This window comes from Platichthys flesus, chromosome 6 (assembly GCF_949316205.1).
Source record: "Platichthys flesus chromosome 6, fPlaFle2.1, whole genome shotgun sequence".
NCBI lineage: Eukaryota > Metazoa > Chordata > Actinopteri > Pleuronectiformes > Pleuronectidae > Platichthys > Platichthys flesus.
Genome location: NC_084950.1, coordinates 1,195,924 through 1,208,655, shown reverse-complemented (window position 1 = coordinate 1,208,655; position 12,732 = coordinate 1,195,924). Strand labels below are relative to the sequence as shown.

Below are 12,732 nucleotides of genomic sequence, written 5' to 3'. Positions count from 1 at the left end.
ACAAATTCAAATACTCAAACACTCAAAGACACAGCACTGTCACTTATGAGCAAATAGACACCACAACAATGTTAAACAGCACAATGAGTCACAGCACCCTGGGAAACAACCACACAATAAATAATACACACAAAAGAACCACACAAACCTACAGAGCACAGACCCACAAATCCAACATGGCCTGGGCCTGAGGCGAAATCAAAACCAACAAAAGAAGCAACGTCAACACAAAAACTTAAATAACTCTGCGTGTTATCAACAAGTGATCAAATATGGAAACACGCACGCACGCACAGAGTTCAGAGTTCAGCCCTCAGCAATAAAACATAAATACAAATCTGTTTTTAGAAGAATGAAGACAGTTTATAATGCATTATTCTAAATTTCTTCTTATTATGGTTTTTGTTATATTTCTTCTCTTTGTTATTTGACTTGTTCATTATAGTTATTAATCATTTTTATTATCAGAGTCTGTATCTTAAACAAACTGTCGTCTCTGACCTGTTTGTGTTTGATTAAATATGTGACGTCCACGTTAGAATAATAAAATCACTGAGAGATGAGAGTTTTGCATAATTTGTTTCAAAATGAAGCAGAAAGAGTTTGATGGATTTTCATCAGCTGATATGATGAAGAGGTTTTACTTTTTACCTTCGCGCTGCAGGAGCCACAGACGGATCTGAAAGAGACAAAACACTGAATCACTCCAGCTGCTCTTCTGAATGAGGAGCAGGGCGGAGCTGTGGGGCTCTGATAGGAAATATGACGTTTGATATGAAACAGTGAAAATACATTATTCAACTTTCCACCTGAAACAGCAGCAACTTGAATAAAGTGAGTGTGATGTGTGAGTGTGAACATAGAAAGTTTCCTCCTTCTCTCCCTGAGCGTCTGTTGTCTGTGACTCTGCTGAGTGGGTTCCATCTCCTGAGAGAACAACTGACTGAGAGTCACAGACACAACCAGTTGCAGCTGAAGAGTGAAGCTGAACTGAGATCAGTTACAAACACTCTGAAGTTATTAACAACCAGAGTTTATCTCCAATATTCAGCAGGAAACTGTTAAAACATGAAGGATTCTGAACAGAGTTTGATGGATTTGTTACAGCAGCAGCTCTTCAGGTTCAGGAAGCAGAGGATCATGGGTAATATCCAGGGTTCAGTTTCATATCAGCTGGAACAAACATGAATTAACGTTTGAAGAAGAAATGACGTGAAGAAGAAGCAAAGTTTTCTCTGACACCTTTTACACAGGAGGCACGTGGACGGCCACGAGAAGAGAGGGAACTTGACTCTGCAGCAGCAGCAGACCTGAGACACACACAGACACACAGACACACACAGTTAGCCGGTGTGACGGCAGCTCAGTGGGACGCAGCGGGGGGGGGGGGTGAAGCTCCTCCGTCACCTTGCCTCTCCTCAGGTTGTTGTAGAGCTCTTTGTTCTGAAGGAACTTCTCCATCTCCGCCTTGACGAGCACCCGGCGCACGTTGATGACCTCGTCCACGGTGAGAGCCAGACTCTCCACCGGGTGACTGAACTCCTCCTGGAACCAGAGACACCAGTCAGCGGCTTCCACTGGTTTAACACTTACAGATTACATACTGGTTTTAAATGTTCGGGTCTGGACCTCATGTTATGATTTGATGCTTAAAATGAACAGAATTAAAAACCTTTTATTTGAGTTCATTCAGTTTTTCCATGGACTTCGTGAAGCACTTTGTAACCTTGCTCAGATCAGTTGGTTTGATTTTAATTCATAAAGTGATAAGTTATGAATAATATAATATGGATTTTATATGATGTGCAAACCTGCAAAAAATCTATGAGATCAAACAACACTCACACTTTTACCTTCTCATATCAAATCGTCTTTAACTGACAGAACATGTTGATTTGTGATGGAACCAGGTGGAAATCATAATTAATAATTTCCCTTCACAAGAGGAATTCATTTCTCCAGTTAGGATTTCCATTAAGACTGAGAGTGACTGGATGAACTGGTTTTCCTCACCATCCACTGGTGCTCGTCTGCAGCTCTGGAGCGGGACGTGGCCTCTGAGGTCTCCGTGGTCTCGTCCACCGAGCTCAGAGACAGACGGGCCGGGGAGGACGGCGTCCAGCTGTGACCCGGGAACGATGCTGGGGCGGGCGAGGGAGGAGAGAGAGAGAGGAGTGAACAGGACTGAGTCCACTGAGGACAGCGTTAGAGAGAGAGAGTGAGAGAGAGAGTTCATGAATCACACATTAGCCTCCTCTCAGATCTCCGCCCCCCCCCCGCAGAGAGACGGTCGGGGGTCTGGAGCTGAAACCCTGATCCCTCACATGAAGGTGTCAATGTGGCTCTAATGGAAAGTAAACAGGCCGGTAAACATCCCTGGATCATTTGGATCAGCTGGGGCCTCCTCACACTCACACGGTGAAGGCTCCAGCGCCCCCTGTTGGCAGAGTCGCATACTGCAGATCAAGGGAAGCAAATAATAAAAGGTCCAAGTGGAATCTGGTGAATTAAACTGAAACGTTGCCGGATTCCAACGAGCTTTGTGTTGTCACAGCATGGAGGATACATGAGGACGTGCACCGTGATGCCGAAACCGAGATGTGTCTTTGTTTTGTTGCCAAAACTCCACCAGAGGACTTTCTTCAGGTCACACGTGTCAACACGCAGAACGATATACAGAAGAGGCATTCAAAGGGCGGCTGTGGAGGAGGAAGAGGCGGCACCAGGTCGGGATCTATATCATATCCATAAATATATTCATTCAACTTCCACTTCATCATTTTCCGCCTGGTCATCAACCCCCCCCTGCAGGCACTCCATGCCCCCCCACCAGGTGGAGAGCCTCTGGTCTGTGCAGCAGCGTGGATCAGCTTGCAGCCTCTTACAGATGGAGGCTGCTAATGGCCGTCACACAGATAACCTCCACCCTGCAGCTCACAGTTCAAACCCATTAGCCTCCACCCTCCTTCCCTCAGTTTGACTTTATCAGCAGATCTTTATATTTGATTAGAATCCATCCCAACGCTCTGATCTCAGCACAGGGCCCGGACACAGCTCTCGTTTCAGAGAACTGACGAGGTCCCTGAGGACAGACGTCTTTACATATCACAGGAACTAACGAGAGGGAAATGAAGAAGGTCGTTGTTTCGTCTTCATCTTTTAGTTAGTTCACCAGTTTTCCTTGAGGCAGAGGAGCTGGAACCTTCAACAACTTCCCTCTAAATAAATGTTAAACTATCAAAACCGAACAGAAAGTCGATGAAGAAACAGTTCATGTCCAACTGCTCAGTGTGAAAAGGAAACTTGAACATCACTAATTACAGCTCATCAAGGCCCAACACACACTCACAGGTATCAGTCCTTTAAAGGTTCTCTGAGAAATCTGTGAAAATGTTGAAAAACTTAATGTGAGGTTTCACTGACGATAAAACATCCTCCACTGGAGTGTTTGTGTCATCGTTCTACAAAGAACCAGAAAACCTCGAGTTTCAGAAGCTTCTGTCAAAGTCATATTTAGAAAATACAAAAAAGTGAGAACAAACAAACCTAAATTAACACACACACACACAGAGTAAATACTGCCCCCATGTGGTCATTCATGATACAGTCCTGTAGAAACTGTCTCTTTGAATCTCAGCCATCGTCTCTACACTGACCTCTGAAGTAAGGAGGTGGTCCGCCGCTGGTCAGCGTCCGGGACCGCGGCCTCTGACCCCTGAGCCGGACCCCCCCATCCTGCTGGGCCGACTCAGAGAGCGAGGGAAGCATCTCTCCACGGAGCAGGGCCAGGTCGTGCTCTGAGAAGGATCGATCCCGTTTCAGAGGCGTGAGGGAGATCTCCACCCGATTCAGCTCGCTGCTGTCCGGGGACTCCTCCTCCTGTGGAGGGGATGAAAGAGGAAGAGGATGGAGGAGGAAGAGGAGAGAGGAGGAAGAGGGTGCATGAGGAGGAGAACAGTGGAGAAGAGGGATGAAGGAGGAAGAGGAGAGAGGAGGAAGAGGGTGCATGAGGAGGAGAACAGAGGAGAAGAGGGATGAAGGAGGAAGAGGATGGAGGAGGAAGAGGAGAGAGGAGGAAGAGGGCGCATGAGATGGAGAACAGAGGAGAAGAGGGATGAAGGAGGAAGAGGATGGAGGAGGAAGAGGAGAGAGGAGGAAGAGGGCGCATGAGATGAGAACAGAGGAGAAGAGGGATGGAGGAGGAAGAGGATGGAGTAGGAATAAGGTGGAGGAAGAAGAGGTTTGACGAAGAAGATGGAAGAGGAAGTGGGTGGAGGAGGAAGAGGAGAGAGGAGGAAGAGGGCGCATGAGGAGGAGAACAGAGGAGAAGAGGGATGGAGGAGGAAGAGGATGGAGTAGGAATAAGGTGGAGGAAGAAGAGGGTTGATGAGGAAGATGGAGGAGGAGGAAGATGGAGGAGGTTGTGGATGGAGGAGGAATAAGGTAGAGGAAGAAGAGGGTTGAGGAGGAAGATGGCGGAGGAAGAAGATGGAGGAGGAAGTGGGTGGAGGAGGGACAGGATGGCAGAGGAAGAGGGAAAGTGAAGGAGCAGCATGAGGAGGGTTTGGAGGTAACGGAGGAAAATAAAGCAGGAGGAGATAAAGTGACCGAAGCGTGGCCTCACCTCTGATATGATCATCTCCTCCATCTCGGCCAGAGTCGGGGCCTTGAGCAGGACGCGGGGGCGGGACGGGGCCCGGGGCCCGGTGTCCGACACCGACAGGTCCATGCAGGACGTAGATTTGACGCTGCAGGGACAAGTCTGAGCGAGACAGGGCAGAGAGCCGAAAGCTGCCGGGAGAGAAACCCACAGGAAACAGGGATTCAACATGGCCACATCATTAACTCTCCTTTCAGAAACGAGTGTGACAACTGAACAAGACAACAGATTATCTCACGATGCTTTTAATCTCCCCAACTAGAGAACAGCTGCTCCCAGCGCTCCTGGGAAACACCAGCAGGTTGGATTGAACCTTCAGTTCACTAAGTTCTTCAGGCTGTTTGATGATATCTCTCAGAATGAACATTCAGGTCCGATTCCTGGTTTTCATCCACAGAGCGACTTCTCACTGACCTTCACTGACCTTGATCTTAACAACGGGTCAATAATCATGAAACGTGAAACCACCTCCACACGAGCTGGAGCTTTAAATAGAAAAGCATCAGGTGCACGGTGACCCTGACAGACGAGTCATTATCTAGAGTGTGTGTCCGAGTGTCCCCCCCAGCACAGTGAGCGGACGAGGGACGGACGGAGAGGGACACAGGGACGTTCACGTGAAGTGAAACTGGGATCACATCAACAAACGTTTACAAATCTTACATGTGACCATTTTATTATTTGAGTACGTTTGTGTGCGTGTGGTAGAAACTGAAACGCTCCACAGGGCAAGTGGAAAGAATCATTAAATCAGAATTCAGTCTTTAATCATAAGCATCTCTTGTTGTGAATCCTTTCCAGAGTTTGAGTTACCACCACGTGCTCCCACGTCACGCAAACACAAACACCTCCGGCCACTGGGTGTCGCCGCTGAGGAGGCGTGTAATCAGCCGTAAAACGAGAAAGCAGTGAGAGATACTGTTCTTACGTCTGGAGCTGGGCGGGTCCACGGGGCGGAGCTTCCTCTCCTGCTTGATCCCAGCCAGGACCCGGTCGTGGAGGGAGGGCTGCTGCAGGGGAGGGGGGGGGAGGCTGCGCTCCATCACCTTAGAGAAGACACAAGAAGTCATTTTAAAGTTTAAACCTAAGGTTGAACATAACATGGACTTTAATACCAATCAACTATTTATGTGTTTGCTTGTGATCATTAGTTTCATGTAACGTGGTTCGATTCCCTCGGAGCTGTTCTCAGACTCACTGGTTTGAGTGGAGGTCTGGACCGGATGAAATCCAGGATCAGCTCATGTGCATTTCTCTTCACTGTGGTGGGAATGTCCCCGTCCACCTGGTAACACAACAAACACACAACCCGCACGTTACACAGTGTCACACCATGTCTGAGAATCACTCTGAGCCTCAGGGGGGGGGGGCTAAAAGATGAACCGGGTCGATTCCAGCCGTAAAAGGTCAAAGGTCCCAGGTGGAGGAGAACAACCACGGGGCAGCTACTCCACCTCTGAACGGGACTGGGAATCGAACGTTGATCCGTTCGAGGACGCGCCGCTCACCATGACTTTACGCAGCTGGAACCTTCTCGCTCGAATGTCCTGCATCAGCATCTCGAAGGGCGTGAGGCTGAACTCTGAGGGCAGCGGGTTGAACGGCTGCTCCTGCACCTTCTTCAGCTTCACTCCCTGACGGAGGTCCTTCATCAGCTGCACCCACAGACGGGCCTGGGACGGAGAACAACCACAGTCACAGACACACACACTGAGACAACCCCCCCCGTGAGGACCCACTGGCCGGGCTGGTCTCACCCAGTCTCGGTTCTTCAGGGCGTCCAGCTCGGCGGTGGACCGGTCCTCCAGAGCTTCCTCTGTCGTGATCTTCTTCAGCATCTGAGCAACAAACAGGAAACAGTTTACTCACAAACAGAAACGCTGCTCCACTGAACTCAACCTCTTCTCCTTTCAAATCCTTCTGACGTCTGGTTTATACGATCAACCACAAAGCTCAGATAACAAATCCCCTCCTGAAGAAAACTGTTTCCTGCTTTTATTCCCAAACTATTCTGAATGAGTTTGATGAACTAAACACTGAGGGAATCGAACTCACGTCCTTGGCGTCTCTGATCTTGGTGAGGAAGGTCTGCAGCTCCAGGGTCTCCAGGAACAGAGCCCTGCACACAGCCTGGTAGTGCTCTGGAGCCAGGCTGGGATCGGACAGCCGAGACGCACACCTCGCCATCACCTGGCGGAACGTACGCACCGGCCTCATGGCCCCCCCCTTCTCCTCCTCCTCCTCCTCTTCCTCCTCCTGTCCGCTGTACCCCTCGTCTGTGGTTCCGTTCCCGGCGATGCGGTCCACCTCTTCGTCCCGGTCCTCGCCGGCCATGCGCTCGATGAGGCGCTCCAGCTGTGGACTGAGCTCCCGCTCCTCGCTGTCGTCCAGGCCCCAGTCCAGAGCTCTGTAGATGGCCACGCCCAGCGACTGGACCACCTGGAGGGGACACGCCCAGTTCGACCAGTTCACTGACCAGTTCACTGACCAGTTCACTGACCAGTTCATGTCTTCACATTTCACTTCTGAACGTGTGAATATGTTCAAATCAAGGTCAACGGGTCTTCAAACAGCTGAAAGTTAAAGTGAACTCCTTCCACCGACCGGTTGTGTGTGTGTGTCTGTGAGGTCACACACACACAACCGGTTGTGTGTCTGTGTGTGAGGTCACTGGACTTTGCAGAACCAACTCAATGACTTTCCACTAAACTTAGAGGAGGGATGCATTATGGGTCAGGACGGAACTCATTGTGAGGATTTCAACATTTACTTTGAGAATAATCCATGAATCTTAATGAAAAGAATCATATTTATGAGTGTGTGTAATTTGGTGCAGATCCAAACATAAATCTGGATTTGAATTTGGATTCATAGGGAGACAACTGGGCCTCGGTGGAAGTGACATTGGACTTCTTCACTCAGATGATTGTGTGTCTGTTGTGTTACCTGTCGCTCTGCAGTCGGTGACGGAGCAGTTTCATCAGAATCATCTGAGGAAAAACAGAAAGACAAAAACATTTCCTGACACACTCATATTTACCATGTTGGGTTTTAAATCATATTTCTTGTAAAACTAGTTAATTCACTTTGGTTTTGGGTTTACAAACTACTTGACTACGTGTGATAAAAGTCTGTGTCTATATAAAATAAAAAAACAAATGAACATAGTTCTATTTAATCTCCTCTAAGTTCTGTAATGTTATTTTTTCACATTATAATTTTTCTCTCTTTAATCAAATATGAGATGAAACTAAACTTCAGAATCAATATCTTTGTCAAGTTTTTTTTTATGTTGTACAAAATCAATCACCTTAATTAAGTTAATTAAGGTTAATTTTGTATCCGCCTCATCTTATCCTGTGAAAGCAGTAAGAGTGTAACAGATTTTTTATATTTTTACTTATTTCAGTTTCTGTAAAATGCATTTATTATTAATAAGTTAATTAACTTCTGTGACTTTTCTAAACTTGAATCCCTATTTTACGTGGAATAGGCTCCTCTGATTTTAATAACTCCTTCAAAATAAAGCTCAGAAACGACTTGAATTGGTCATTAAATCAAACACGTTACTCTGTCTGTCCCACAGTGTAGCAGAGAGGGGCGTGTGTGTGTGTGTGTGTGTGTGTGTGTGTGTGTGTGTGTAACAGTAAAACTGCTCTCTCTCCCGGCTCAGATGTCGGTAACGACACCCGAGAGGATGAAACTCCTCGATCAGCAGCTTTCACTGCGGAGAAACAGGAGAACGGCCGAGAGGACGAGAGGAGACGGAGACAAAGACGGAGAACAACAAGGGAATAAAAGAAGAAGAGAATATGTTAGAAAGAGAGATATAAGAGAGGGATGAGAGCATGGGTGGGGATGTGGTGATGGGGGGGGGGCAACAACAAGGCGCTGAGACTCCGACCTGAACACAGCATCACTCTGTTCCCTGAGAGAACAGAAGCTGCCTGCATCAACAAAAAGCTGCAACTGACACTGAGGGAGGAGAAGAAACACACACACATGCACACAGAAACACACACTCACACATGATAACGTGAACCCCTGCAAACCGGCCTGACAGGTTCATATAATACACAGCTGAGGTCAGAGCGATTCTCATGTTTCCCACGGTCTGTAAACACCTCAAGCTCAGATTCAGGAAAACACTTTGAACCAGAGAGTCACAGATGCCTGGGACAACCACCAGGTCCTCACCACCAGGTCCTCACCACGAGAACATCACCACCAGGTCCTCACCAGGAGGACATCACCACCAGGTCCTCACCACGAGAACATCACCACCAGGTCCTCACCAGGAGGACATCACCACCAGGTCCTCACCACGAGAACATCACCACCAGGTCCTCACCAGGAGGACATCACCACCAGGTCCTCACCAGGAGGACATCACCACCAGGTCCTCACCACGAGGACATCACCACCAGGTCCTCACCACCAGGTCCTCACCACGAGAACATCACCACCAGGTCCTCACCAGGAGGACATCACCACCAGGTCCTCACCAGGAGGACATCACCACCAGGTCCTCACCACGAGGACATCACCACCAGGTCCTCACCAGGAGGACATCACCACCAGGTCCTCACCAGGAGGACATCACCACCAGGTCCTCACCAGGAGGACATCACCACCAGGTCCTCACCAGGAGGACATCACCACCAGGTCCTCACCAGGAGGACATCACCACCAGGTCCTCACCACGAGGACATCACCAGGAGGTCCTCACCACGAGGACATCACCACCAGGTCCTCACCACGAGGACATCACCACCAGGTCCTCACCACCAGGTCCTCACCACGAGGACATCACCACCGGGTCCTCACCACGAGGACATCACCACCAGGACATCACCCACATGAAGCTCTTCACAGACATGTCTCCGTTTCCTGATGTGACAACTCTGTCTGTGCTGCTTCGCTCTGTCCGTGGTCACGTCTTCAGAAAACCTACGAATGATAAACTGACAAGACGGAGCAGTACCGACGGTAAATAAAGAGGGAGGACACTGCGGCCCCCAAAAGTGAAGCCAAAGAACCTCGATCGCCCCCTGGAGGCTGTTCATAGACCTCACCTCCTCCAGGTTAGCAGATCGGACACAAAACTTCGGAAAGCATTTGTTAACATGTTTGTCCAAGATGAGATAAGGGCGGGCCGAGACGTCATGATTGACATTTGAGACGGACTTGAAATTGGTCAAGTATGTGTTTTGGCGGGCTCTTGCAACCATGGCTCCACCCCCTGATCTATAGTGCACAGACTCTGAAAGATGGCAGAGTTCGTGTTCAGGACATCGTGGGAGGAAGTGGAGTCGTTTCCATCTCCATGTTCTAAAAGTTAGACGTTCAACCTCGTGTTTATTACAAAAAAAAAACGTTTGACTTGCTACAGAAATCTGAAACTTCTAACCCTGAGGGAAATAATAAGATGGATCACTCCAGCTCCAGGACTCAGGCCCGGTCGAGTCCAGTCAGATTATTACAGCCGACCTCAGTGCTATCAGCAAACTGAACTGATGTTGACCAACAGGGAGGGAGCGTCTGTCCTGTTCCAGCTGAGACACGTGTGTGTGTGTGCGTGTGTTTCACTGTGTGAGTCAGGCCGATACATCATGTGTGTGCTCACATTAAAATGCTGGGGAATGCAACCTGGATTTCCATTTACCTCCTCCACCTCTGCAGAATCTCAGACAACCAGAGGAGGTTCCGATTTCCAGGAGACAGAGATTCCTCCCAGTCTGTGCACGCTGACATCACTACAGTCTCACAACTCTAAAAAACGTTGACTATTACTGCAGATAAACCAGGTTGGATGAACACAAAGTTTTCTAGCATCCAGCACACAAACAATAAAAAGTGAGTCAGTGATTCTACGAGAACATTTAATCTATCGAGCATTTTGTCTTAATTCATCAACTGGAGCCTGGAACATCCTTTTTATATCCAGAGGTTAAATCATTCTCCACTTGTGGTTTTTGATATTCATACGTTGTTCTCTCGTCTCTTGGCAGAAGGAAACTCAGATACACTAATGGCTGCACGATGACACAACAAAACGAGTACACAACACAACCTCTGCGAGGGTTTCTGTGGCAGCACTTAAAACTAACACCCTGTTATTAGTCCAGACTCCGGGGACAATAGGTGAACAAGTGTATGATACGAAGGCCTTGTGGTTTATTAGGTTTTTGCTCCGTTGACATAAGCAGGTATAGTTGACACATGAACACACCTTCATTTAATCTCAGGTTCGATCTGAAGTGGCCTCTGTGCTGTATCACACTCCTGGAGCAGGGTTCTCGGGCCCAGCTCATAAATGTTCTGATATCAATCAGGTGGAGGCTGAACTCAGCGGCACAAACAACCAGAGGACTGCGTAAAATCCCTCCAGCCACACTCTGAAGTCTCCTAAACAGTCCAGGAGAGAGGGGGGGGGGGGGGGAGTGCAGCGATGAATTATTAACCATGTACCGGTATAATACGAGTCATCCTTGTTGGCAGCGATGGTGCAGCAGAACATAGGCGGGCTGCTCGGGGGGGGGGGGGGGGGGGGGGGGGGGGGGGGGACGGCAGCAGGGGTCTGTGGGATGAGCCAAGGACTAGAGGTGGGTCGGTGGCTGCGGGGATGAGACCTTGTTCTCGGGACAGGACGAGCAGCACGTTCCACAGCACCAGATACCCGAACGCTGAAGTTAGCTTTATGTTGGAGATTCAACTGACACTCCGGAGTTCATTCATTTAGGGACCGTCAGTAAATTCCTGCTTGAACAGGAGAAAACTGCCATGATGCTGTTAGCCTCCTTATCACGTGACCCAAACCAAACCTTTTATTGTTTATTGCTGTTAAACTATTAAACAATAAATCACTGACAGCGAGTGAGACAGTCCTCGACCAACCAGCGACTTCTTCAGGTTCTGATAAACAACCGACACAATCCTCAGACCCAAGGTCACTACTCTTTCAGAATAAAAGATCTGCAAAACCACCACAGAGAATGTGTTGTAATGATGAAAATCAGCACCTGTGATGTTTGTAAACGTAAATATTTGTGTGGGGGGGGGGGGCACAGAAGAAGACAGTTCAGTCCCCCAATCACTGCAACGCACTCTACACAGATTTATGAATTTAAGAAGATTTATCAATGGTGAACGTATCACCTGTCCAAATTTACACTTCTACCAGCAACACACACGTGAAGTGTAAAACTGACAAGAATAAAGGTTCATGAGGCACGTGAGACACAGACACACACAGACAGACACACACAGACATACAGACGTTTATGGACTTATTAAGCAGTCGAAGATGAACTAGACGCTGAAATCCAGCACCGTCCAGTTAGTCAAGTGTGATGAAAGTAAGAATTTGTTGATGGTCTCTGAGTGAATCATCTGTCCAATGTCCAACATAAAGCCAACTTCACCTCCAGTGCTAAAGTTCACTGGAAGAAAACACCAGGCACAGTTTGAATAAGTCTGAATTTGAGCCATAAACATTCGGATTCGTGGATATTAATTTACGCCGAATTGAAAAGCGGCTTCTGATATTTACAAAACTCTGTTTGGTTAAACTGTATTGTGAACTAACGTTAAACGGCACAAACTTTGTGATACAATTCACCTTGTTGCTAACGGAGTTCTGCGTTGGAGAAAGAGAACCAGGGCTCTTCTGTCTTACCGTGGCTCCGGGGCTCCCGCTGTAAGCACACGGTCCCGTCCCGGTGCAGGAGGATGGAGGACGGCTCCTTCCCGCTGCCGGTGCCGGTGCCGGCGGGCGGCGGAGGCACCGGCAGCCCGCGGCAGCTCTGGTAGCACACGGCCCATGCCTGCTCCTCGTTGATGGGCTGGTCGTAGCACTTCAGCACCTCCTCCAGAGACAGTTCCCGGGGCTCGGGGCGCTCCGCCGGCCCGGGGCCCCGCGGCTCCCCGTCCCCGGAGCTTCTGCTGCTGGATCTGGCCATGACACCGCGGAGCCCATTCTTCAGTCCGCAGGCACCGGGGCCATCGATGCTTCCTGGTCTCCGGTGTCCTGTCTGCCCGTTAACTGCTGCTGCTGCTGCTGGTGCTGGTGC

General features: G+C 48.9%; 1 protein-coding gene across 1 annotated transcript in view; it reads right to left on the bottom strand.

Moving 5' to 3' along the window:
• The window catches only part of spire2 (spire-type actin nucleation factor 2), a 14,763-nt gene extending 2,031 nt beyond the window's left edge, over positions 1-12,732 (bottom strand). The window contains exons 1-13 of the mRNA XM_062389098.1: positions 12,339-12,732; positions 7,607-7,650; positions 6,716-7,099; positions 6,418-6,498; positions 6,169-6,333; positions 5,859-5,945; positions 5,589-5,706; positions 4,625-4,791; positions 3,657-3,879; positions 2,014-2,141; positions 1,408-1,545; positions 1,243-1,310; positions 652-679 (exon numbers count right to left, since the gene is read on the bottom strand). Of these exons, the coding sequence (XP_062245082.1) occupies positions 652-679; positions 1,243-1,310; positions 1,408-1,545; positions 2,014-2,141; positions 3,657-3,879; positions 4,625-4,791; positions 5,589-5,706; positions 5,859-5,945; positions 6,169-6,333; positions 6,418-6,498; positions 6,716-7,099; positions 7,607-7,650; positions 12,339-12,621 (1,914 nt within the window). The 5' untranslated portion in view covers positions 12,622-12,732. The remainder of the gene's footprint in view (positions 1-651; positions 680-1,242; positions 1,311-1,407; positions 1,546-2,013; positions 2,142-3,656; positions 3,880-4,624; positions 4,792-5,588; positions 5,707-5,858; positions 5,946-6,168; positions 6,334-6,417; positions 6,499-6,715; positions 7,100-7,606; positions 7,651-12,338) is intronic.